Consider the following 26601-nt stretch of genomic DNA (forward strand, 5'->3'; position numbering starts at 1 on the left):
GTCTATAGTATTTGCATCCAGTAACAGACAGGTCACAGAACACTAATTTAGCTTGTCAGTGCGGGGTTGCCACCACATCCTGAACGCGTTAAATAGAAGTTGGCATTTTCGATTTACACTGATTACGATGTGACTTGCAGAATGCCAATCCAAACACGAAAATGACGCGATAGATATCAAACATTCCGATTTCGGGTAATTACGATTCGATTTGTTAAAACTTACAGAATAGGGCTGATTTACTGCACTTAAAGAGCGTTTTTGTAGTTGCATTTTATTTCACGTGACTATGTGTTTTGTGTTGAATATCTATTTATAATGTAATAAGAATTATTTATAATATAAAAAATTATCTCATATTTATGTTAATTTAAATTACAGGCTCAAGCAAAACAACGAGCAGGTCGTGCTGGTAGAACGGGACCTGGTAAATGTTACAGACTATACACAGAGAGGGCATACAGGGATGAAATGCTTCCGACACCAGTACCTGAAATTCAACGTACCAACCTTGCAACAACAGTCTTACAGCTTAAAACTATGGGTATCAACGACCTGCTTCATTTCGATTTCATGGACGCTCCGCCGGTGGAGTCGTTAATTATGGCTTTGGAACAGTTACATTCCTTGTCAGCGCTTGATGATGAGGGGTTATTGACACGATTAGGAAGAAGGGTAAGTACTAATATATATATGTGCATTGTCCAGTCTCGCTGATGTTGACACTGCGTATATACGTTGAGTTTCGATTGTTCTTAAGTCATGGTCTTTGTTTTCTACCCACTTCGTCCTTCTATCCTATCCTTTATTATTAGTCGTAAGATCCCATATTGCTTATTTCGAAGAATGTTACCTAGTTAGGAAATTTTGTAAGCGTTTTTTTTTTCTTTTTTTTTATCTGTATATACCTGATATTATTTATTATTTTCCCCTTTTATTTTTATGCCATATATGCCATATGCGAAAAAATTTCTTTATATTTTTTTCCAAATACAAATTAAACAGTAATGAGTTTGCGTTTAATTTGCATTTAATTTATTCTTTTGAATGTGCCTATCCGTGACCAATCTTGGCGATCATCATGGCAATCTTTATTTTATCTGCAGCAGCTAATAGCAAAAGCTGCACATCTGTTGTGTTGAACCAGGTTCTGAGGTGCTTTAACCAGGAAGTTATTCTTCCTGGAGCTCGCTTTCCAAATAGTTTTCCTTGCTGGATAGCTTGTAGGAGGGCATATCTGTATTCATTTACCAAAATGTGTCTGAAGTGGGTTTCATCGCCGCAACTTCAGCGCTGGTCGATTCATCGCCGGCCGATTCATCGTCAGTCAGTTAATCGCTAACTGATTTATTTCCGAATTTCCTACCAATTTTCGACAGTTAGGTACATTTATTATTTATTTTTAATATTAATTAGGAATTCTAGGAAATAACCTAACCTAACACTACAAAATGAAAATTGAAAATGAACTGACTGAGGATATCCAGATTCACCGTGGTTTGCGCCAAGGGTGTATTTTATCACCGTTGTTATTTAATTTATATAGTGAAGCCATCTCAGAATTAGCGTTGGCCGAAGTCAATGAGGGCCTAATAATAAACGGTGAGCCACTTAATAATATAAGATGTGCTGACGATACCGTACTTCTAGCGGGAACACTGGAAGAATTGCAACACCTTGCTCAACAACTAAATATACATTGCAACAATTATGGACTAAAAATAAATTTGAAGAAAACCCAGTTCATGGTATTTACAAAAGCACAAAACATCAGAGTTAGACTAGTACTGGATAATACAGAAATTGAGCAAATATCTTCGTACAAATACCTTGGAGGATGGATCACAGAAGATACTGATCAGACAAAAGAAATAAGATGCCGCATTGAAATTGCACGATCCATTTTTAACAGAATGAGGAAACTTTTCTGTAATCGCAATATCAATATAACGCTCCAGATAAGAATGCTTCGTTGTTATATTTTCTCCACCCTTTTGTAATGGGTTGAGGCATGGACACTAAAACAATCCAACATTAAAAACCTGGAAGCATTCGAAATGTGGTGTTATAGACGTATTCTGAAAATATCATGGACAGATCGTAAAACAAACGCACAAGTGCTCGAACAACTAGGAAAACAATGCGAAGTTTTAAATTCCATAAAAATCAGGAAGTTGGAATACTTGGGGCACATCATGAAATACGAACTATTAAGGAATATAATGCAGGGCAAAATCAAAGGCAGAAGAAGCGTAGGAAGACGTAAAATCTCGTGGCTACGCAATCTCCGTGAATGGTTTGGATGCAGCTCAATTGAACTGTTCCGGCGCGTAACCAACAAAATTATAATTGCCAGAATGATTTCCAATCTCCGATAGGAGCAGAACTTTAAGAAGAAGAACACTACACAAATTTGAACATACATATATATTTCTACAAAGGCCATTTAGCACTACAAATTTAGTACTATTGTAATATTCAAACGAGCATTCGTATTTATATACGACTTTATTAATTTATTTATACAAGTTTTCTTTACAAATATCTAGCTTAAACTAACTCAAATAAAAGCGCGCTCCGATTAAATAGCAAATAACGTTATACTCGATCATTCCAGACTTCGCCACCTCTAGCTATGGTGTGACCTTCCACCGATTCCACGTATATCGTGCTTCCGCCAGAATGTTCTCGAGATGGAACCGTTTGGAGCTGCTACTTGCGGCCGGTGATTCATTGTTTTGCTACACTATTAATATAAAATTTAGGGGAAGTTGAAATAGAACAGTATTGTTGTTTATTTGGGTTTATGTGACTGCGGACACTAAATCCATTCGCCAAAATAGAACAGTAAATTAATATAATAATATTTTTTATCTTTTTAATTGTCATAAGTTTTGAACTGAATTTAACGTCGTGTCGTGTCATCTACCATAATACAAAATCAACTGGCGATGAAACGGACGGCGATGAAATGGACTGAAATTATATACAGTTTAAAATAAATAAAATAAAATATAATTATATCTTCTGCAAAGGAAAAACAATACTATACTAATTACTGTCATCCGAACATAATAGTAATATTAAAATGATACGATAAACAACACAATATATACAATAACAAGCTCGCTACGTTAAATCAACATAGCCATGCATTCAGACCCGGAGACACCGCATTTCAATTCAATGCGGTGGGGTTGAACAGCGGCACGCAGCCACTCGTTCATCGTTACTACCGCCCACGGTAACGGTCTCGGTAAGTCGCCACGTCACTACTGAGGCGCCCACCTAGGCAAAGTACCGGCTCAAAGAACGCCGAATCTTTGCCATCCAGCTATTGCTAATTCAATACGTTAGCAACAACTGATTTTCTCATTCTCCGGGCTCGTATTAAATATGCTCTCGATGCCCTCTCCTTCGGTTTCGCCCAGCGGTAGTATGAAGAGGGGATACGTCAACTCGGATACTCCTACGGTCGTCTCTGGTCGACCGGCCCATCGCCCGCTGTGGCGTCATATCATTACAATACTTGATTTTGTTCACAAGGACTTGTAGGTCTTTTTGGTTATCCGCAAACACTATGGTGTCACTTGCATATGTGATGTTGTTTGGCCGGTACTCGTTTTTTCAGTTTGTTGCAAAGCTTTGATAAATATTCTTTCAGAGTAGAGATTTAAGATTAGAGGAGACAAAATACAGCCTTGTCTCACTCCACGCATGATCTTCACATATTCGGTGTGTTCACCTTCAACTCTGAGATTTGCGGTATGATTCCAGTAAAGGTTTCTAATTATTTTCAGATCTTGGTTGTTAACTCCTGCTTCTTTTAGTATTTGCATCATTTTGGTGAGCTGTACTTGATCAAACGCTTTCTCGTAATCAACAAGACATGCGTATATGTCGCAATTGATATCCCTGAATCTGTGAAATAAGACTTATTTAGAACAAAGTCTCTCTCGTCAAACAGCATTTATAAACCCAGACTAGTTATGGGGAAATTTGACTTTCATACAGCTTGTAAATTCTCTTATGGTATTCTGCGCATTTTTGCGTTTGTCATAGAAATACTTATAATGTATTGATGTTTTTCTCTTTTTCTTTGGCTAAAGACCGACCTATGAAGTGCCGGCATTGGACAATATCCTTACATCTTCCTCATGCTTATTCACCTATTCGTGTGCAGGCGCGGATACCGGGGGGGGGTCAACGGGTCCATGGACCCCCCCTATTGTATTTAGTCGATAAGTATTTTTTTATTATTCATTATTTTTTTCTGTTAACTCTAAACTGTAAGCCATCAGTACAACACTAAATTACACGACAACCGCTTCCAAAGAATTGAAAGAAGCCATAAAATCTAATAAAACACCCTTCTCTGAAAAATAATCTGCAGGCGCATTTGTTTGGGTACCGGTGGAAACATAAATTTTCTCAATTCAAAGAATAACAAAAATGATATTTTAAAATGCAAATACATTGCACTGAGTGCATAAAATGCAAATAGATTGCACCTTATCTCATGAAAAGTCACGTTTCAAATTTGCGATACGATAAAGCGGAAAAATACCAACGCGATCTCGATGGCGATCGCGATTCAACTTGTCTACTTGTTTGCTTCAGCCGACTCGGATCGCGATCGCCATCGTGAACGCTATCGCGCCGTTATCGCTTCAGTGTGTTTTCCGCTTAAAGATATAAAAATTTGTATTTTACTAGATAATCCATGCGTACCCACCCATTGATGGTAAAAAGGTTAATCTTTATGGTAAAGAACGACCAGTGAGATTAATAGTCGTGAATTGTCTATCTATCCTTTTGATACCTTAGGTATCTGGGATTATATAGTGTATTTTATCCTTAGAGAGTAAGTGTGAGTCGTATGGCTAAATCTGGAAGATATAATATTTTAGCAGTGTTGCCACAGGTCTTGGACAAAATTTCGGGAGACTGCTCCTATTTTTCGGTAGAAATCTTCAAATTTCGGTAGATTTCATTTTTTTGCTTCTTTTGCTATCACAGTGCAAATAAATGACACTTTAAGTACGAGTATTCAAAAATAAACTACATTTATCATCATATAATGATAATAATCACCATTCATCATAAAAATCATTCAAAGTTAAAATCGGTATACCTTAAAAAAATGTATTTTCTCGGCTTTCTAGGTATTATAGAGCAATTTTCTTCATTTTTTTTAATCCAAAGTAACTCGAGTAGAGCCGTCTAACTAACGCAATACTAAATATCAAGGAGGCTTTAGTTTTGTTATAAGGAATTAATTTATTTATAATAAAATAAAGCTGCATATTTTTTCGTGTTGTAGATTTTTTAAAAAAAACTTACCACACGTGGACCTATTAACGTTCAAAATACAAATATTCTTATTTGAAAGCTGTATAATTGTTTAAACAAGTTAAACATTTTTGTTATAATAAATAATAGTTATAAGTTATTAACCTTTATAAATTACTGCAAAAATAAGGGATTTTTGCAATTATTTCCAATTGTTTATGTATTTCGAATTAGAAACTATTAGGATCTAGAATATTTATTTCAAGCATTTTTCTCTAAATCTACAAGGAATGTTTTACAGGCAAAACATGATTTTTTACGCTTTATAATCGTTTAAAAACAAAACAATGTCAGATATTGAAGCAATTGAGAACGAGAAAAAATTTTAATGTTCTTTAGTTATGTTGAAATACTGTAAGTTAAAAAGGTGCAAAATAAATTTCTCCTGTTTTAAGATTTTAATATAAATACTATTTTTAGTTTTGAATTATCTTCTATATCAAAATAAGCCACAATCCTTCAGTATTCACTATTCAGATTCAGGTAGATACATTTTACTCCCAAAATCATAATATAAAAGGACAAAGGACTGGTCATAAAATTGATATCAGTAAAACCGTATCTGCTGGTTCGCACATTGTGTCACAAGCTAGTAACAACAATTCAAGAATTCTTGAAAATTGACTAAATTCTGTTGCCAAATCTATCCGCTAAAAAATATTCGTGTGTATATCAGTTTTTCTTTTTAAAACTATTGTGTTGTGTACATGGTTTTCTTGTTAGTATGTGATCCATAAAGAATGGTCTGTGTGGTATTTCTGTTTTGCGTGTACTATTTTTATTTTGTAAGTATATCTTTTTAGTGGTACTCATTTTCTTCTTTTGTCTTCCAATATTTTCTTCACTATCAGCTTATCGTTCTGTGTGTCTGTAATCTAACATATCATCAATCATCACATTCGTTATACATTTACCGTTGTTGTTATTTTTCGTTGTATTCAAAGAAACAAGCAAACAACAAATGTTAATTTATGCGCTGTTGGTATATTTTTCCTGAGAATATATCAAAATTAAGTAAACTAATTTTTTATATTTATCTTGCAGATGGCAGAATTTCCCTTGGAACCAAATCTTTCAAAGATGTTGATAATGTCAGTTGCCCTACAATGCTCAGACGAAATTCTTACGATAGTCAGCATGTTATCAGTTCAAAATGTATTTTACCGGCCAAAGGATAAACAAGCATTGGCAGACCAGAAAAAAGCAAAATTCAATCAACCCGAAGGTGACCACTTGACGCTTTTGGCGGTATATAATAGTTGGAAAAACAATAAATTTTCTAACGCTTGGTGTTACGAGAACTTTGTACAAATCAGGACATTAAAGAGGGCGCAAGATGTGAGGAAACAACTGCTAGGAATTATGGACAGACATAAATTGGACGTAGTATCCGCTGAAAGGAACACCGTTAGAGTACAGAAGGCAATTTGTTCTGGATTTTTCAGGAACGCTGGAAAAAAGGATCCCCAGGAAGGTTATAGAGCTCTAGTAGATAGTCAGGTTGTTTACATACATCCTTCAAGTGCCTTATTTAATAGGCAGCCAGAATGGTAAGAAAAACCTAATATTTAATTTACTTATAGTAATAATGGTATTTTGTTTTCGCAGTTTATGGGCAGTGGTCTGCTATTATTTATTCCTGAAGTTTCGTCTGCCACTGCGGCAGATATTATTAAAGTCGATGCGTCAAAGGGTCTAATCTTATTCTCCCCGGGAAAACCTTATTGGTTCGTCAAAACAGTTCTATCACATTTGTGACGAATATATATTTTTTAAGCGAAATGAATATTTTTATATAGCGAAATATTTTTTTTAAGGTATACTTCTTTAGGCGCGATTGGGAGTGAATTTTCATTATTCTGATTTCATTCACACAGACAGTATGGCGTTAGTTTCTAAATCTTTCAAGTCAAGTATAAATATATCAGTGCAAAAAAAGGTGTGAAAAGAATATATTAGTGTTTTTAGCAAATATAATTATTATAATTTTTGTGTCTTTGGATTTGTCTTCCTCAGAAGTAAGAAAGTGTTACTAAAACATTTATATTTTTATTATACTTCACTTCGTCTATTTGTTACCGTGAACTGTCATTATGTCCGAGACGATATACACAGAGTCTTCGTAGTGTGATTGGTGTTGTAAAAACAACTTATTCTATTTCATTTTAAATATATCCAACTATTATATTTTAAAACTTATATAAAGAATTGTAAATGCATGTATTTGCTTTTGAAAACAACTGGTTTTCGTTCCCCTAATGTGAACCTTTATTTGTTGTTAATACTAGTTTTTTCCGCCGATATCACCCGCACTCCCTTCGCGTAGTGTAGAAACTCAAAATTGTGGCAGTCTTACAATGACTTCTCCGAGGTGAAGGAGAGTGTGTTTTTTCGCGCTTCTGGTGCAAAATTACGTATTTTGGAAATGTACCGCTCTTTTGTTATTAGTATAACGTTACATTGATATCACTCAAACCTATGTGTGTGTACACCCCCGAAGCACTATAAATATTATTAAAGTTTGTATAAATCTCGTTGTATTTAGAATTGCGATAAGTTTTCAATGTTAGTATCAGCCCTTATTTCAGTATAGTACACTTATTAAATAAACTATCGAAGGAATACTCTTTAATTTTTTATCATTGCTCCAGTGGTCCTTAATAAATATTTTGGAGCAATTGGATGTCCATCCACTCCTCTTAAAAAGATGGAAAGTTTGGCATTAAATGCCCTCCCACCAATTGGTATATCGTTCGCCTAGAGATCGAGAGGTCTTCGGTTCAAATCCGGACCGTTCCTATTCTTTTTTTTTTATTTTTGGAAAGTGGTAAGCATTAAAATTAGTTTACTATTTAAATAAAATTAAAATAATCTGTTTAAAGTATCTTTATTTCGTTGAAATCATATAATAGAAGTATAACTTCTTACGTGCGTACAAAGTACACACACATTCTTTTTTAATCATGCTTTATTTAACAATCAGAATACATTAACATACTATAAGTTAAAGTGTTAATTTGGGAGCTGGGCTCCTCATTGGCGTGAAGGGATTCATCCAGTGAAGGAGTCCTAGGTAGTCTTCATGTCAGCTGGCCATAGCACCGGCCATAGTCTCTTCAACCTTCTGGCAATTGGAACTTGTACTAGCGGCTGTAATAATGCGTTTGGGTGTGTTTCCATTTTCTCGTGGTGTTTGTTGTACCTATCTTTAATGACATCTGTGATGAATGGAACCTTCAGATTTTCATGTACTTAATGTTAAATTCGACACGAACCAAGGTGCACTTGTGATCATGCGTAGTATTTTTGACTGGCTGTGACGAATATTTACGTTACGTTTTGTCTTCTTCTTTACGTGCCATTTCTGCGACGAAGGTGGGCAATCATCATTGTTATTCTAACTTTTGACACTACAGAACGAAAGAGTTCAGTTGAGCTTTATCCAAACCATTCTCTAACTTTCTCAGCCAGGACATTTTTCTTCTACGTATGCTGCGCCTTCCTTGAATCTTTCCCTGCATTATTAATTTTAGAAATTCATATCTGTCACTACGTGTTATAGACCCAGATATTGTAGTTTTCTTATTTGATGGAATCCAGTATCTTCCTGCTGTTCTCTATTCATTTTAGTATTTCTTCATTGGTTAGTCTGTCTGTCCAGGATATTCTCAGCATTCTTTGATATGTCCACATTTCAAATACTCCCAATCTATTGAGACATTGTTTATTAAGAGTCCATGTCTCCACACCATAAAACAGAACAGAATATACATAACACTTTAGTACTAGTTTTCTATGATTTAGGCTGAGATCTCTACTACATAATATTCGTTTCATATTATTGAAAGCACTTCTAACCTTTTCTTTGTTTCATTAATATTTTTCCCTAAATAGTTATAAATCTGAACTCGTTCTATCGTCTTATTACTTATGTGTAGATTGATGTTTCTAATATTTTTCTTCGATATCACCATGAATTTCGTTTTCTTTATGTTTAGTGACATACCAAATTCTGCACTCGTTGCAACAACCTTACCTAAAATTCTTTGTAGATCTGTAATATTTTCTGCTATTAGTATTGTATCATAAGCATATCTAATTTCACATATGGGTAGGCCATTTATTTTTATGCCTGCTACTTCTTGTTCTTATGCTTTTTTGAATATTTCCTCTGAGTATGTATTAGACAGCCCTGTCTAACACCTCTTTTGATTTTTATTTTATTAGTTTTTAAATTATTTATTCTTACGACAGCTTCTTGTGCCTAATACAGATTATTTATTATTCTTATATCCCGTGTGTCGATATTATTTTTGTTCTCGGTAGTTTTATTAACGGATTATGCACATTTACTGCATATAATGCTTCTCTGGTCCCTTGAGCATTTCTAAATCAGAACTGAGTTTGTCCAATGTCTTGTTATAACTTTTTATATATACGATGAATAATCTTTAGGAATACTTTTAGTATGTGGCACATTAGACTGATGGTACGGTGTCCGCAACATTATCTGGCGTTTTCTTTTTCGGTATAGTCACGAATGTTGATAGAAGCCTTTATTTATTTAATATACCTGTTCTGTATATGATATTAATTAAGTCGACAATAACATGTACAGGGTGTTTGGTAAAGAATGGGCCATAGCTTAACCTTAGATTCCTGAGGTTAAAATAGGTCGATTTAAGCTAACTTACCTTAGTACAAAAGTTGATAATAACCGAAATACAGGGTGCCAAAGTTAAACTTGTATTTTATTTATTTTTGAATATTTCCTGACAGGCATGGGACAACAACACGAAATTTGGTAAGTGGAGCTGGTATTGTCCACCCTACTAAATTATGTTAAACAAACGTTTCTGGCTACTACCAGAGGCGTACGACGGGGGAACGTGAATGGTTGAGCCTTTCCAAATTCTACGCCACTGGCGGAATGACTATTTTAGTGCAATTTTTTGATTCTCGAATACTTTCTATGTAAATAACATTCTCTTTATTCGTAACGATAAAGCCATTAGATTTCGAGATATTTGAAGCTAAAAACAAAGGAGCATAATACATTAATCAAAATAAGTGTGCCTTTTCATTTTTAACTTCAAATATCTCGAAAACTAATAACTTTATCGTTACGAATGAAGAGTATATTATTTACATAGAAAGTATGTATTGGAGAATCTAAAAATTATCCTAAAATAGCAGTTTCATCAGTGGCGTAGAATTTGCGAAGGGTCAACTATTCACTTTCCCCTGTCGTACACCTCTGGTAGTAGCCAGAAACGATTATTTTACATAATTTAGTAGGAAGTACACTTGTACAGTACCTACACTTTCTGCTAAGTATCATAAGGATATGTCAAATAATTTTATAGTAACGGGCACATATAGTTCTTAAAGTTTTAAATAAAGAATAAATTATTAAAAAAAAAGAATACTTAAAAATAATTTGACATATCCATGTTATACTTGGAGAAAGTGTAGGCACTGTACACCCTACTAAATTATGTTAAATAATCGTTTCTGCCTTCTACCAGAGGTGTACGACAGGGGAAAGTGAATGGTTGACCCTTCCCAAATTCTACGCCACTGATGAAACTGCTATTTTAGCATAATTTTTAGATTCTCGAATACTTTCTATGCAAATAATATACCCTTCATTCGTAACGATAAAGTCATTAGTTTTCGAGATATTTGAAGTTAAAAATGAAAAGGCACACTTATTTTGATTAATGTATTAATTATGCTCCTTCGTTTTTAGCTTCAAATATCTCGAAAACTAATGCCTTTAACGTTACGAATGAAGAGTATGTTATTTACATAGAAAGTATTGGAGAATAAAAAAATTGCACTAAAATAGCAATTCCGTCAGTGGCGTAGAATTTGGGAAGAGTCAACCATTCACGTTCCCCCGTTGTACGCCTCTGATAGTAGCCAGAAACGTTTGTTTAACATAATTTAGTAGGGTATACAGTACCAGCATCACTTACCAAATTTCGTGTTGTTGTCAAATGCCTGTCAGGAAATATTCAAAAATAAATAAAAGTTTAACTTTGACACCCTGTATTTCGGTTATTATCAACTTTTGTACTAAGGTAACGTAGCTTAAATCTACCTATTTTAACCTCAAGAATCTAAGGTTAAGCTATGGCCTATTCTTTACCAAAACACCCTGTATATTGCAGTCGGCTATAAGTTGCAATATTTCTGTCGGTATGTTGTCTGGTCCTACAGCTTTCCCAGTTTTCATTTCTTTAATTATGTGTTTTACGTCAGTTTCTGTTAGTTCTGGTCCAGGCTCTTCAATGAAATATTCGTTCTCTATTGTGCCTCGTTTGTCGTTAAACAACTGTTCTATATAGTTTGCCCATACCATCAATTTGTTTTCTATATCCATTACTGTCTCCCTTTTCATCAACTAGTATATTTTGTTTGTATTCTGGTTTTCTAGTTAACTCTTTAATTTCCTGTAGTATTGGTTGATGAAACTATAAGGAAACATGACTGGCCTTTTGGCTTTGCCAGTGCCATTAACTTAGAAAAAAAAATTATATTCCTGTGTACATTAAAGCTGTCATGTTTATGTTGCAGAGTTTCTATTTCATCACATTTTTCTTTTAACCAATTTTCTTTTGCTATGCTAAATTTGTCGCCGTATATCGTTTTGTGTTTGACGGTTCAATGACTTATTTTTGTCCTTATGTACCCTTCTTCTGTTCACTAAGTTTAGTATTTCGTCTGTCTGTTTCGTAGATACTTTTTGAAAGGTTCTATTAAGTCTATATTATATATTAAGAAAAAAAACTAAGTTTTCAATCTAATAGCACATAAAACAACATCCCAAAATGTTACTCTACATCCTACCAGATTGAAAACAATGGGAACCTTCTCTGGTAACACCTCCGAGGCTTCTACAATTTGCAAGCCATAACGGATGCTGAGACTATAGGACAGTCAATGAGGGTATTTGGCTCCGAATTCCATCCTACTACATCGATTTACTTGATATTTTCACAGTAGGTAGGGAATAGCTCAAGAAACAAAGTCTACCCTATGCCGATGTGCGCTTTTCTCTTGGGGGTGGTTCTCATCCCTTCTCGGGGGTGAAAAATGTGTTGGTTAAAATAGCCACGGAAGAGGCTAGAGAACCTAATTTTAAGCAAAAACTGTTCTATAATTATTTTTTGAAAACTCAATACTTTTTGCGTTATTCGTGGTTGAAAATTGGACATTTTCATTGAAAAATGACACCTTTTCGGACGGATTTTTGCGAATACCTTTAAAACTATGCATCTAACAAAAAAACTATATAAAATATTTCTGTAGGTGATAATAAAAAGCAAAGAGATTCGTTCCTTCATAAATTTTCTAGTTAAACTACAAAGAGTGATATGGTAGGTAAGAGTTTGTTTTTTTGCTGCATGCTCAAATCGGTGTATTAAACTTGAAATAACAAAGAAACTGTCGATTTTAGGTGTATAATGATACTAATAACTTTTGTAGTGCTTGAAAATACCTTTAAAATGAGCAGCAATACTAAATGTCGATTACATTCAAACTAAGCGAGATATTCTGCAAAAAAGTTGATGACTAATGTATTTTAAGAAGAAATGAGAAGTATACTTAACCACTCATCCATCAGAATTTAAATACATCGTTTTCCTTCTACAATACTTTTTATTATAGTGTTATTTCTATATTCAAAAAGTTAGACTGGATTAAAATGAATGGTTTTTGAAAACAATAAGATCAAATTATAGAGCGCATTTTTAAATTTTCTTAAAAGTCTTCCTTTTCCTCCATGTAACTCACAAAAGATAAGAGATTCGAAAAAAAGATACCACACAAAAACGTAGGGCTTTTCCAGATAAAAATTTCCTTTTTGTTTTTCATTACTGTATCTCTTATCATTTTCAAGTTACATGGAGAAAAAGGAAGATTTTTAAGAAAATTTAAAAATGCGCTCTATAATTTGATCTTTTTTTTCAAAAACCATTCATTTTAAACCCGTCCAACTTTTTGAACATAGAAATAACACTATAATAAAAGGTATTGTGAAAGGAAAACGGTGCATTTACATTTTGATGGATGGGGGTTAAAATTACTTCTCATTTTTTCTTAAAATACATTAGTTATCAATGTTGTTTGCAGCATATCTCGCTTAGTTTTAATGTAATGGACCTTTAATATAGCTCATTTTAAAGGTCTTTTCAAGCACTACAAAAGGTATTAGTAGCATTATACACCTAAAATCGACCGTTTCTCTGTTATTTCGAGTTGAATACACCAGTTTGAGAATGTACCAAAAAACGAACTATTTTCACCTACTGTTTTGGCTTTTAGCAAACCAGATGGAAAAAATTTAATAATAATAACTTACCGAGATTTTCTTAGATTTTCTTCGTGTTGTTAAATGTTGAAGCACTATTTTCGGTGGCATTAAGGAAAATGAAGGATGGGATAAAAGAAGGGAACTTACCGAAAATATGTTGTCTGGTATCGTCAATTTGTCTCACGGAAAACACACACAAAATCAAATTAAAATTGTCAAAGTGTACTATACGTTCCGACCGTATGTCTGTTAACGACTGACTGATTTAACATAAAGGACAGAAGATTATGCTTACTTAGAACTGTGTTGCCAAGACGTTCCCGAATTAAAATAAATGAAATATATATTCATATTGGCGCAAACACCTACCATATCTCTTTTTGTATTATAACTAGAAGATTTATGAAGGCAAGTGTCTCTTTGTTTTTTTTATAACCTACAAAAATGTTTAATATAGTTTTTTTAGTTAGATGCATAGTTTTTAAGGTATTCGCAAAAAACCGTTCGAAAAGGTATTATGTTTCAATGAAAATGGAAAATTTTCAACCACGAATATCTCAAAAAGTATTGAGTTTTCAAAAAAAAAATTATAGAACAGTTTTTGCTTAGAATTAGGTTCTCTAGCGAATACCGTGGTAATTTTATCCAAAAAGTTTTCCACCCCTAAGAAGTGGTGGGAACCGCCCCCAAGATAAAAGCACACATCGGCATAGGGTAGATTTTGAATTAGGAGATAAGTAGAGGCTAGGCCCAAAATTTCATTAAAATCCATGCAGTAGGATAGAATTCGGAGGTAATATCCTATTCTTGCTCCCATTGACTGGCGTACTAAGGAATATGAGGGAATTTTACAATTTTCAATTCACGTCCCATCTACTCAGCGCGGTAAAGTTCCAACGAAAATGGTTCCCTTCGTACTCCAATCAGAGTAAACATGTAAATCAAAAATGAATAACCATTTTCAATTTCGTTGCAACACGAAACTACAGCTGCATCACCATTCCAGTTCAATCAGAGAGTGCAGCAAGCACCTCTACCGGTTTCGAAACTTATTAGTCTCTCATCAGGAGGCACATATGCTGCTTTCTCTGACCCAACTAGGACAAACTCCGGCGTGCAGTCACGGATTGCAACGAACGAAATGACAGGGATGCCCTAGCGGCAACTGCTAGCAAAAAACATCAGTTTTCAATCTAATAGCACATAAAACAACATCCAAAAATGTTACTCTACATCCTACCAGATTGAAAACAATGGAAACCTTCTCTGGTGACACCTCCGAGGCTTCTACAATTTGCAAGCCATAACGGATACTGAAACTAAGGAAGCCTCGGAGGTGTTACCAGAGAAGGTTCCCATTGTTTTCAATCTGGTAGGATGTAGAGTAACATTTTTGGATGTTGGTTTATGTGCTATTAGATTGAAAACTTAGTTTTTTGCTAGCAGTTGCCGCTAGGGCATCCCAGCCATTTCGTTCGTTGCAATCCGTGACTGCACGCCGGGGTTTGTCCTAGTTGGGTCAGAGAGAGCAGCATATGTGCCTCTTGATGGGAGACTAATAAGTTTCGAAACCGATAGAGGTGCTTGCTGCACTCTCTGATTGAACTGGAATGGTGATGCGGCTGTAGTTTCGTGTTGCAACGAAATTGAAAATGGTTATTCATTTTTGATTTACATGTTTACTCTGATTGAAAACTGATGTTTTTTGCTAGCAGTTGCCGCTAGGGCATCCCTGCCATTTCGTTCGTTGCAATCCGTGACTGCACGCCGGGGTTTGTCCTAGTTGGGTCAGAGAGAGCAGCATATGTGCCTCCTGATGAGAGACTAATAAGTTTCGAAACCGGTAGAGGTGCTTGCTGCACTCTCTGATTGAACTGGAATGGTAATGCGGCTGTAGTTTCGTGTTGCAACGAAATTGAAAATGGTTATTCATTTTTGATCTATATTAAGTATTGTTACAACTTCTTTAAAATACTTTATTTAACTTCAATTACAATACAAACTCAATGACAACTATCAACTTTAAATACTCAATTACAACTGAACTGTAAAATGTCAAACACGTATGTTTATATAGATTTCTGACGTTCTGGACGTCACCAGACATTTCTGGGTTATTCCATGACATCCAGAACATTCTTGTACGTGACTACTTCTTCTTTTACGTCAAGGGACTTATTCAATGTAGGATCAATCTACGGAACTGTCATAACACTGCTCCCTCCGTTATAGTTATTCGCCTCGAATAACTGGTCTATCAGGGTCTGGTTGAAGCCAACAGGGTGGATCAGTTCCATGATATGGGGCTAATCTCTCGATATGAACTACCTTGGGTTTACTTCTAGCTGAAAACTGGATGCGGTAGACTAGATCATTTATTTTCTTCAAAACGGTGTACGGGCCTTCCCAGTTTCGTTGAAGTTTCGGACTAAGTCCTTTCTTGCGTGTGGGATTGTATAGCCATACTGGGTCGCCTCTTTCGAAAATTGTCCCAGTAGCATGCATATCGAGCCTGGACTTGGCTCTATCACTTTGGAGCTTCAAACTTTTACGAGCAAATTCGTAGACTTTTTCCAATCTTTCTTTTAAGTTTTCAACGTAGGTCAGGGATGAAGGTTCTTCTTAGCAGGGAGGCAATCTTCCGAAAATAAGATCTTGAGGAAGCTTCATTTCTCTTCCGGCTATCATCATCGATGGAGAATAACCAGTTGCTTCATGTTCGGAACTTCTGTAGGCTAACAAGAACAGAGGAATTAGGGTATCCCAATCTTTTTGATTATCAGCAACAAACATTGAAATATATTGACAAATAGTTCTATTATGTCTTTCGATCATTCCGTCTGATTGTGGATGGAGAGGCGTAGTTCGAGTTTTCTTAATACCCAAGATTTTCATTAATTCTTGCCATAATTCTGATTCAAAATTTCGACCTTGATCAGAATGCAACTCTAAAGGGACTCCATGTCTTGATATGACGTGTGTTATAAATGTTTCTGCTACTGTAGTCGCTTCTTGATTAGGAAGGGGTGAAATTTCAGGCCATTTCGAAAAATAATCCATTGCAACCATTAAGTACTTGTTTCCTCTCTCTGTCAGCGGGAGTGGACCGAGAATATCTACTGCAAGTCGTTCAAAAGGCTCTCCGGAAAGATATTGTGCCATTTTACCACGACTTCTTGTTTTAGGACCTTTTCTTCCGTTACATAAATCGCATTTCTTACACCAAGCTTCTACATCTCGGCGACAATTTATCCAATAAAATCTGTCTCGAATTCTGGCCAGTGTTCTTTTTACTCCAAAATGTCCTCCAGACAGGCTGCTATGAAGTTCTTGCAACACACTTTTAATGTGCGATTTTGGCAGTATCACTTGTTGAACTATACGTACTCCATCTGTACTTTCCCACCTCCGATATAACAGACCATTCGAAAGATATAGAGATTCCCATTGAGCCCAGTACGCCTTTATAGTTCCACTGTATTTGGATATTTCCTGCCAAATAGGTCTTACTCCATTTTTAACCCATTCTCGTATGACTCTTAAGTCATTATCTTTCTTTTGACTTTTCTTAATGTTTTCCAAAGAAGACTGATCATTATCCTCTTCCTGTTCAACCGTGGTCATGCAAAGACTTACTTCTTCGGCTACGCTCTCTTTTTCTTCAAGTCTTTTACAGTACTGGCATTGTCGTTCTAAACAGGGTCGCCTAGAAAGAATATCGGCATTGTTATGGAGACGCCCTTTTCGATGTACTATGTCGAAGTTATACTGTTGGAGTCTCTCTATCCATCGAGCCACTTGTCCTTCTGGCTTTTTAAAATTCATTAGCCACTGCAAAGCGCTATGGTCTGTTCTAATTGTAAAATTTCTGTTATAAAGAAAGGTATGAAAGTGTTCTAGGGCTTTTATAATAGCTAGGAGCTCTTTTCTGGTAACGCAATAATTCTTCTCTGCCTTTCCTATTGTTTTACTAAAATATGCAATAACTTTTTCTTCGCCTTTCTGTTCTTGTGATAATACAGCGCCAATACCATGCTGAGATGCGTCACAATCTAACAGAAATTTTCCATCTTCTCGTGGATAGGCTAGGACAGGTGCTGTTGTAAGTCGTTTTTTTAAATCTACGAAAGCATTTTGACAATCCGGTGTCCAGTCAAATTCATTGTTGTTTTCGGTTAGTCGATAAAGGGGCTTAGAGATGCGGCCAAAATCTTTTATGAATTTTCGGTAATATGAACAGAGTCCAAGAAAACTTCTAATTTCCTTTTTATTTCCTGGTTTAGGCCAATCTTTAATAACTGAAATCTTCTCTGGGTCAGTTTTAATTCCATCTGCTGAAACGATATGTCCTAGATAGTACGCTTCTCTTTGAAATAGTGAACATTTTTTATAATTAAGCTTTAAGTTGGCATTTCGCAATCTGTTAAATACCTCGCTTAAGTTTTTCAGGTGCTCATCAAAGGTTTTGGACATAATCATTATTCATCAAGATATACTAGACATGTTTTCCAAGTAAGTCCTCTTAAAACCATTTCCATCAGCGTTCAAACGTAGCTGGAGCATTACAAAGACCAAATGGTAGAACTTGAAACCTGTAGAGACCACGGCCAGTTGAAAAAGCTGTTTTGTCTCGATCATCAGGATGTACTTCTACTTGCCAGTAACCGCTTTTTAAATCTAGAGTTGAAAACCATTTAGCACCTGATAAAGTGTTTAGTGTATCATCTATTCGTGGTAATGGATAACTGTCCTTTTGTGTAACGTGGTTTAATCTTCTGTAGTCTACACAAAAACGAGTAGATCCGTCTTTCTTCGTTACTAACACCCGGTTTCCGAAAGGATGATCATCTAAAAAATTATGTAATCGACGATTAACAATGGATTAAATGCGTCAGAAACGTCAAACAAACTAGTTTTAACAACAGTAGATCACCTGACAAAAGATTAATCGCTTGTTAACAGCCGATCATAAGTGTTTTGAGTCTCTGTAAGGTCGATTAACCAGTTCCGCTTGTCAAACGGCGGTAAAAATGTACTGTTACCTAATCTGAGATTATCCGTCGATTAACGGGCTGTTAAGAGTTTTTTTAGTTTTTTAATTACTGTAATTAACAAATACCGGGAAAAAATTGTCAAATAACACATATATAAATGAGATAAATCATATTATTCAATAAAAATAAGATTTTTTTATGGGAGAAATAATTTAAAATATTTATTTAACTTGCAGAATATGGATATCTCGGATATTTTTGTATATTTGATTATATAATTTATATGTTTTTCGTTTAAAAGTGTAAGATAACAACGATGCTGGACTCATAGAGCTATTTTTTGAGAGGCCAGAGCTCTAAAAAGCAGAACATAATGATAATAGCGATGTAAATAAGAGGGAAAACGTGTGTTAAATTATAGCAGCTAACTTTGAAGAAAATAAAACAGCCGGTAAATAAATTAAAAATAAATACAAAAAGTAATTATATAGACCAAAAATAAAAATACGAGTACAAAATATTATAGATCATAAATAAACTGTTTTATATCTCCAAATCTCATCACATAAATTTAATGCGTTTTATTCTTTTTGAAATTATCTAGCCTCATTTTTAAAATGCTATCGTTCAATTCTTGCTCCAAACAAAAGTGACAGTAGGTAAGAGAGAATGCACCTTTAGAGATACAAAGATACAAGTTTGGATTTAGAGGTTAATATAATTGAAATTTTGAAGGATAACAGTCAATTGTGACAGTATCGATAACAAATTGTATGTCAGATCATCGATTACATGATCTATGATCGTGTAATTTTACAATAATTGGCGTTTGAGAAACCCATCACTGGTTAACAGTTGATCAAATCTGACAGCCGATTAGATAATCGGAGATTTGAATAACCTTTCGGAAACCGGCTGTTAGACTACTGGTGAACACCAGGGGTCCGAAGCTTCTTCGATGATATCGGAACTTATCATGTCTTGTATTATATTTTCAACTTCTTTTTGTCTAGCAAACGGTAATCTCCGTGGAGCTTGACGAATTGGTCTTGCATCTCCAGTATCGATTCTATGCTGAACTAGACTAGTACGCCCTGTAGCTTTCTCGGATTCAAAAATGTCATAGTTTTCATTAATAAATTCATTAACTTTTTCTACTTCTTCAGTTGTTAAGTGATCAACATTTTTTATCAGTTCTTTCGCCAGGTTAGCGTCAAGTTGGTAACTTAAGGCTGTATTCTTTTTCAAATATTTTTCGCACTTGATTATTTTTTCTATTGGCGTACAGAGTGCTATTTGTTGTTCTTTCTTCAACGTTAAAGGTTTTTTGGACAAATTAGCAACCCTTACTGGAATCATCTCATCTACATTCACGAGGCATCTGGCTATCAAAATTCCGTCATTAACAAGTTCCTCGCTTTCAACAACGCCGAAATGTAAACCTTCAGGTTTTTGACTTAGTCTCGCCAGGACTATACTTTCAGAATTTTGAGGAATTTCTGTATCTTCACTAACTATAACTCTTACTTGAGGTATCGACTCTTCAAAATTTAGGACTATTTCTTCATTTTCAATAAACAAAATTTTATTTTGAAGATCTATGATAAATTTGTTTTGCATAATGTCCATTCCAAGAATGCATTCATCTTTAATATCGGCTACAAGAAATATGTGTTTTATCAAGGTGTTGCCAATCTTTATGGTCGCCGTTACTTCTCCATGAATTGGAATAGTTTGACCTGAAGCTGTTTCAAGAACTAAGTTTGTTTTAGATGGCTGTAGTTTTCTGTTCAGAAGTTCTTTGCGAACAAAAGATCTTGTTGCACCGGTATCAATAAGAAAAGTGCATTTTTGATTGTCAACGTAGCCCTTAAGTAATAAATTCTGTTCATTTTTGTTTAAAGTGTAACTGCGAATTTGGGGGCTTTTATTACATTCAGCCGACGCCCGCCCCTTAGTGTCGACTTTTATTCGTTTCCCTGGCTATTGTTTGAATATATGTGGTCAGTTGTGGGAGATCGACTTCTTACATACCTATCTCTACTAATATTTCTAGTAGGACTATATGATAGGCTTCTGGATGTCGATCTAGGCGACCTTCTGACATCATTCTTGTATTCTTCTTTTCTCGCTTGGGATCGGCTTCTACAATTGGCCTGCAAATGTCCAATTCTTCCGCAGTTAAAACATCTTCTCTTTTGATTTTCAGCTTTTTGTTGATTTTGTTGAAGATTTTGGAGTATGTTCAACATCTGGGACAAAATAGGTTGTTGATTATCTGTGGTAGGGACTTGTTCATCTTCTCGAAATCTTATTTCTTTTAATCTTGGGCGAGATCTTGAAATACTTTTAGCCGCTTCAAACTCCTGGGCTGAAACTAGTGCTCCATTTAGCGTTTTGTGGTGTTGTAATCGGATTGCCTGTTGCATTTCGATATCATGCAGTCCATCTATGAAAGCCTGTATACCGATTTGTTCCAGAAAATCTCTTGGTGCCTGAGGATATGCCAAATGTAATAATCTTTTAATATCGGCTTCAAATTCTTGCAGGCTCTCATTATGTTTTTGATATCGAACTTTCAGCTGACTTTGAAAAACCTGCTTCAGATGTTGCTGGCCATACCTTGTCTCTAAAGCTTGTACGAGAGAGGTATAATTGGGTGCATCCTGGGGAAGAAATTGCAAAACGGTCGCTGCCTGACCTCGAAGCGACACCACCAAGGAAGCTGCCATTTCGTTCTCATTCCAGCCATTTGCTCTAGCTGCAGCTTCGAATTGAAAACGATAAGTTTCCCATGCTGTTTGGCCATCAAATGTCGGTGGTTTTAAGATTTTGCTCGTTCTGACGGTACCTGGATACACTATCGAAGATGAAGGGACTGTTTGTTCAGAGTCGATATTAGTTACTGAAATATGTGATAATGAAGCTTGGGTATTAATTTTGGTTTGTAACTCAACTATTTGTCTTTCTAAATTAGATTTCAAATCGTTTTGTTGTTGCTCTAAATTAACTAAAGAATTTTGTTGCTGCTGTATTTTATTGACTAAAGAGTTTTGTTTTTCATCTAATGTGTCTATTCTATTATTAAGTTGGCTTACCTCTAATTGAAAATTTTCATGAATTTGGGTTAAACTATTTATCATTTCTACCTCTGCTTTTCTACGCCTCTCCTCCTCTTCTTGTCTAAGCTTCTCCTTCGCCTCCCTAGGCTTCTCCTTGTCCTCTTTCTCTTCTTGCCTACGTTTCTCTTCATCTGCTTTCATTTGTAAAAACCATTCTGGGGGTCCGGACTTATCCATTTCTTTCTTAAATTCTGTTGATCTCGTATTAACCATTCAAAATGTAGTTATGTCTTCAATCCCACCGCTGTCACCAATGTTACAACTTCTTTAAAATACTTTATTTAACTTCAATTACAATACAAACTCAATGACAACTATCAACTTTAAATACTCAATTACAACTGAACTGTAAAATGTCAAACACGTATGTTTATATAGATTTCTGACGTTCTGGGCCCTGATTCTAAATCAAATTTCGACCAAAAACAAGTCGCTTTCAATATGGCGACTGTCGAAATTATTTGACACGGAGATGAATCATGGTACAATAAAATGAAACTTTATTGTACCATGGAGATGAATGAATGGCCAAAAGCGAGGTTAGGTTTAGTTTAGATGTGTTTTGTTTATTTCTTGCAAGGAAAACTAAATCAAAAGGTATTATAATATAGCTGGGTTTAATTGAAATTTGCTTGTTTTGAGGAATTAGATAGAATAGTAAATTAGAAATATAATAATTGAGAATGTCCACAACATGAATCATCAACTCAATGAAAGATGTGAGGTAATAATCTGGGAAAATTAGTAAAAAACAAGGAAAATTAATTACCAGCTATTTTATTGCTGGACATGCTGAAATCAAATCTTAAGATTTCCTATATTAGTAATATAGCTGTGCAAAGTCCACAGAAAGTGTGCTATTTTGTTTATAAACAAATTAGCACTCCGAAATCTTTTTTTTTATTATTGCTCTATAACTCCGAAAATTTTAACTTTAAACCAAAACACTCACATAAAAATTGACAGTAATTTAATTCTGCACATTGATAATTTATTCCAATTTCCTTCGACGGAAATTTTCTTCGGAAAATTCGGGTTTTCCAAACAAAATCTTTAATTTTCAACTAAAATTTGAGGGAAGTAATTATTTATCAATAATTAAATAATTTGGTGACAGTGACATAAATATTTTTTGTTATGAGTGTCTTGAAGATATGAAAATTTGTATGTACAAAGAGGACCGGAATTAAAAGGTATCTAATGGTTCAAAGATTAAAATCCTGTTGTTTATAACTCTGTCGCAAATGCCGGTCAAATTTGACCGGTTATACCTGGAATCACTCCTCGCAATTCAATTTGTTTTTCTTCGAAAAGGACACAGAAGCCGTGCTCTTTTCAACAGCGTTAACTTAATTTAATTTAATCTAATATTTTCTGAGGGGTTCTATTTGTTTATAAGCCAAAAAATTGTTTCTTTATAACATTCCTGAGACCGCTCAAATGGTCCAATTTCAATCCTGTAAGGTACGTTGAATAGGTATAGTGCTTTTTTATATGAAAATCATAGTTATTCTGGTGTATCATAATCTTTCTGGTTATTATTTCGACCGAAATTTTTTAATTAACATTTTAATTATTGCTGAACTATTGGTTAGATTGTCGCCGGTCTCCTGATATACAGAGAGGGGCTAAATTATGGAATAAATTCATTTTCTCTAAAATGGACGATTTTAGAGAAAAATCCCGAAACAGGTCGATTTAATTTAATCTAATATTTTCTGAGGGGTTCTATTTGTTTATAAGCCAAAAAATTGTTTCTTTATAACATTCCTGAGACCGCTCAAATGGTCCAATTTCAATCCTGTAAGGTACGTTGAATAGGTATAGTGCTTTTTTATATGAAAATCATAGTTATTCTGGTGTATCATAATCTTTCTGGTTATGATTTCGACCGAAATTTTTTAATTAACATTTTAATTATTGCTAAACTATTGGTTAGATTGTCGCCGGTCTCCTGATATACAGAGAGGGGCTAAATTATGGAATAAATTCATTTTCTCTAAAATGGACGATTTTAGAGAAAAATCCCGAAACAGGTCGATTTTTATTTTTAAATTAAATTTCTTGGCATATATTTCAAACTAGTGACGTCATCCATCCGAGCGTGATGACGTAATTATTTTTTTAAATAGGAATATGGGTTCGTGTTGTAGCTCATTTACAAAGGCGTTCAATGCTCTATTCAGTATTATAAACATTAATATCATTATTTATACAGGGAGGCCAAAAAAAAATTTGAATTAAATTAATTGACGCAAGAAGAAGAATGCATGTAATTTATTTAACTCAAAATACATTCTATTGCTGTCAGAAAATAGAAAAAAATGTTTATTTTGCAAATAAACATTGCTTTTAGCTTAAATTAAAAGTTCAAACTGCCAATAGGTAGGAGGGAGGCTGTTTGTGATTTAATTTAAGCGAAAAGAAATGTTTATTTGTGAAATAAACCTTTTTTTCTATTTTCTGACAGCAGTACAATGTATTTTGAGTTAAATAAATTACATACATTCTTCTTGTTGCGCCAATTAATTTAATTCAAAATTTTTTTTGGCAACCCTGTATAAATACCTAATGATATTAATGTTTATATTACTGAATAGAGAATTAAACGCCCTTTCAAATGACCTACCACACGACCCCTATTCCCATTAACAAAATTATCGATTACGTCATCACGCTCAGATGGATGACGTCACTAGTATGAAATATATGCCAAAAAATTGTAATTTAAAAATAAAAATCGACCTCTTTCGGGATTTTGCTCCAAAATCGTCCGTTTTAAAGAAAGGAATTTATTCCATAATTTAGCCCCTCTGTATAATCTACTATAATAAATCTTTCATGTCTTCAATTATTTAATTATTGATAAATAATTAGGTACTTCCCTAAAATTTTAATTGAAAATGGCAGATTTTTTGGGAAAACTCGGATTTTCTGAGTAAAATTTTTGTTGAAGGAAATCGGAAAAAAAATAACTTTGTGCAGAACTAAATTACGGTGAATTTTTATTTGAGTGTTTTTGGCTCAAAGGAAAAATTATAGGAGTTACAGACCACTAATTGAAAAAAAAAGAAGATTTAGGAGTGCTAATTTGTTTATAAATAAAATAACACACTTTCTGCGGACTTGTCATACCCCATATTACTAATATATGCAATCTTAAGATTCGATTTTAGCAATAAAATAGCTGGTAAATAATTTTTCCCAAAAATGGTATTTTTTCGATAATTTTCCCAGACTATCAACAAAATCCAAGAAACCGAAGCGCCAACCCAAATTCTGAGCAGTCTCAACATGATAAGGTTAATATCCCCAAGAATCGCTATACTCTCCGGCTGTCATGGCGGTGTCGAAATAAAATTGCGACTGTCGAAATGAATTAGAATCAGGCCCCTGGACGTCACCAGACATTTCTGGGTTATTCCATGACATCCAGAACATTCTCGTACGTGACTACTTCTTCTTTTACGTCAAGGGACTTTTTCAATGTAGGATCAATCTACGGAACTGTCATAACAGTATATTATTATTTTCCAGTTTTTGTTGATATTTTCTTCATTGTATTCCCCTTCAATCTGTACGGTGTTTAGACGTTCATTAATTCTTTCTTTGATATTTTCTCCGATTTCTGGATCTCTTAGCCTTTGTCGTTCCATCGTAAACTGAATCACAACTGTAGGGAATAAGGTAAATTTCGGAAATGTACTATGGTTGTCTTGGTGTATCTAAGACGTATGCGAAAAGTTATATTATGCTTCATGTATTTGATGTTATTTCCGATACAATTATTATACACAGATTGTTTTATTTTTAGGGTAATTTACCACGAACTGGTCCAAACAACTAAAGAGTACATGAGAGAAGTTACAACCATAGATCCAAAATGGTTGGTCGAGTTCGCTCCTGCCTTCTTTAAGTTCTCCGATCCGACAAAACTCAGTAAATTCAAGAAGAACCAGAGGTTGGAACCATTGTATAATAAATATGAAGAGCCGAATGCGTGGAGGATATCGCGAGTACGAAGGAGAAGAAATTAAATATAGGTCATTATTTTTTTTATCGTGTAAATATATAATTATATTTGATTTGTACAAAAAAAATCTTTAACTTTGTAAATATAAAATATAGGTTTAAAGTAAAAGCATATCTTTTTGTTCTATGGTGTGTAATCCTTAGATCAGTCGAATGATTAGTTTGAAACGGAATATTCTCGGTGTTTATACACTAAGCATCAAAATTAACGCACCACCTTAAAAATGGGACATTTTTGATGTCTCGTATTTCCTAAACCTGTTTTCCGATTTTATTGATTTTTGTAATATGTTATAGCTTCATTCTTCAAGAATATCGATGTAATAATATTGTTGCTAAACAGGTAAGTGTATACCGGATGTAACAATGATAGTGTGTTTTTTCCTCAAAGTTTGGAACACCGTGTGGAATATTGTAGCGTATACAGGGTGTCCCGGAAAATAGTGCGTTCCTTAAAGGTATAGGTAGAAGGCACCATGTAGAACAAAAAACACTTATAACATTTTTTTCTAAATGCAACCGTTTGACCAAAAAATTAATATGTATTTTGGTATCCAAATTTAAATCTGACAACTATGTGCGGTACGCAAATTTAAGCATAGACAGTCCCACGTAAATAGATAGAAGATAGATAGTAAACAGATAGTTTTAAAGAATCCTGTTTAGTGTAAATGCCAAAAATGTTTTCGAATAGTGAGTGTATTACCTATTATGTTATTACCTATGAATGGTGTTTGTGAAAGGTTACTTGAAACATCTATTCGGTATATTAATTATT

The 26601-nt window shown here is 34.5% G+C and overlaps 1 protein-coding gene across 1 annotated transcript in view; it reads left to right on the forward strand.

The window, feature by feature from the left end:
* The window catches only part of LOC126880341 (ATP-dependent RNA helicase DHX8), a 74971-nt gene extending 49039 nt beyond the window's left edge, over positions 1 to 25932 (forward strand). Inside the window, exons 10-12 of the mRNA XM_050644144.1 lie at positions 382 to 675; positions 6397 to 6902; positions 25606 to 25932. Of these exons, the coding sequence (XP_050500101.1) occupies positions 382 to 675; positions 6397 to 6902; positions 25606 to 25828 (1023 nt within the window). The 3' untranslated portion in view covers positions 25829 to 25932. The remainder of the gene's footprint in view (positions 1 to 381; positions 676 to 6396; positions 6903 to 25605) is intronic.
* Positions 25933 to 26601: the final 669 nt, after the last annotated feature.

The sequence above is a fragment of the Diabrotica virgifera genome, chromosome 2 (assembly GCF_917563875.1).
Source record: "Diabrotica virgifera virgifera chromosome 2, PGI_DIABVI_V3a".
NCBI lineage: Eukaryota > Metazoa > Arthropoda > Insecta > Coleoptera > Chrysomelidae > Diabrotica > Diabrotica virgifera.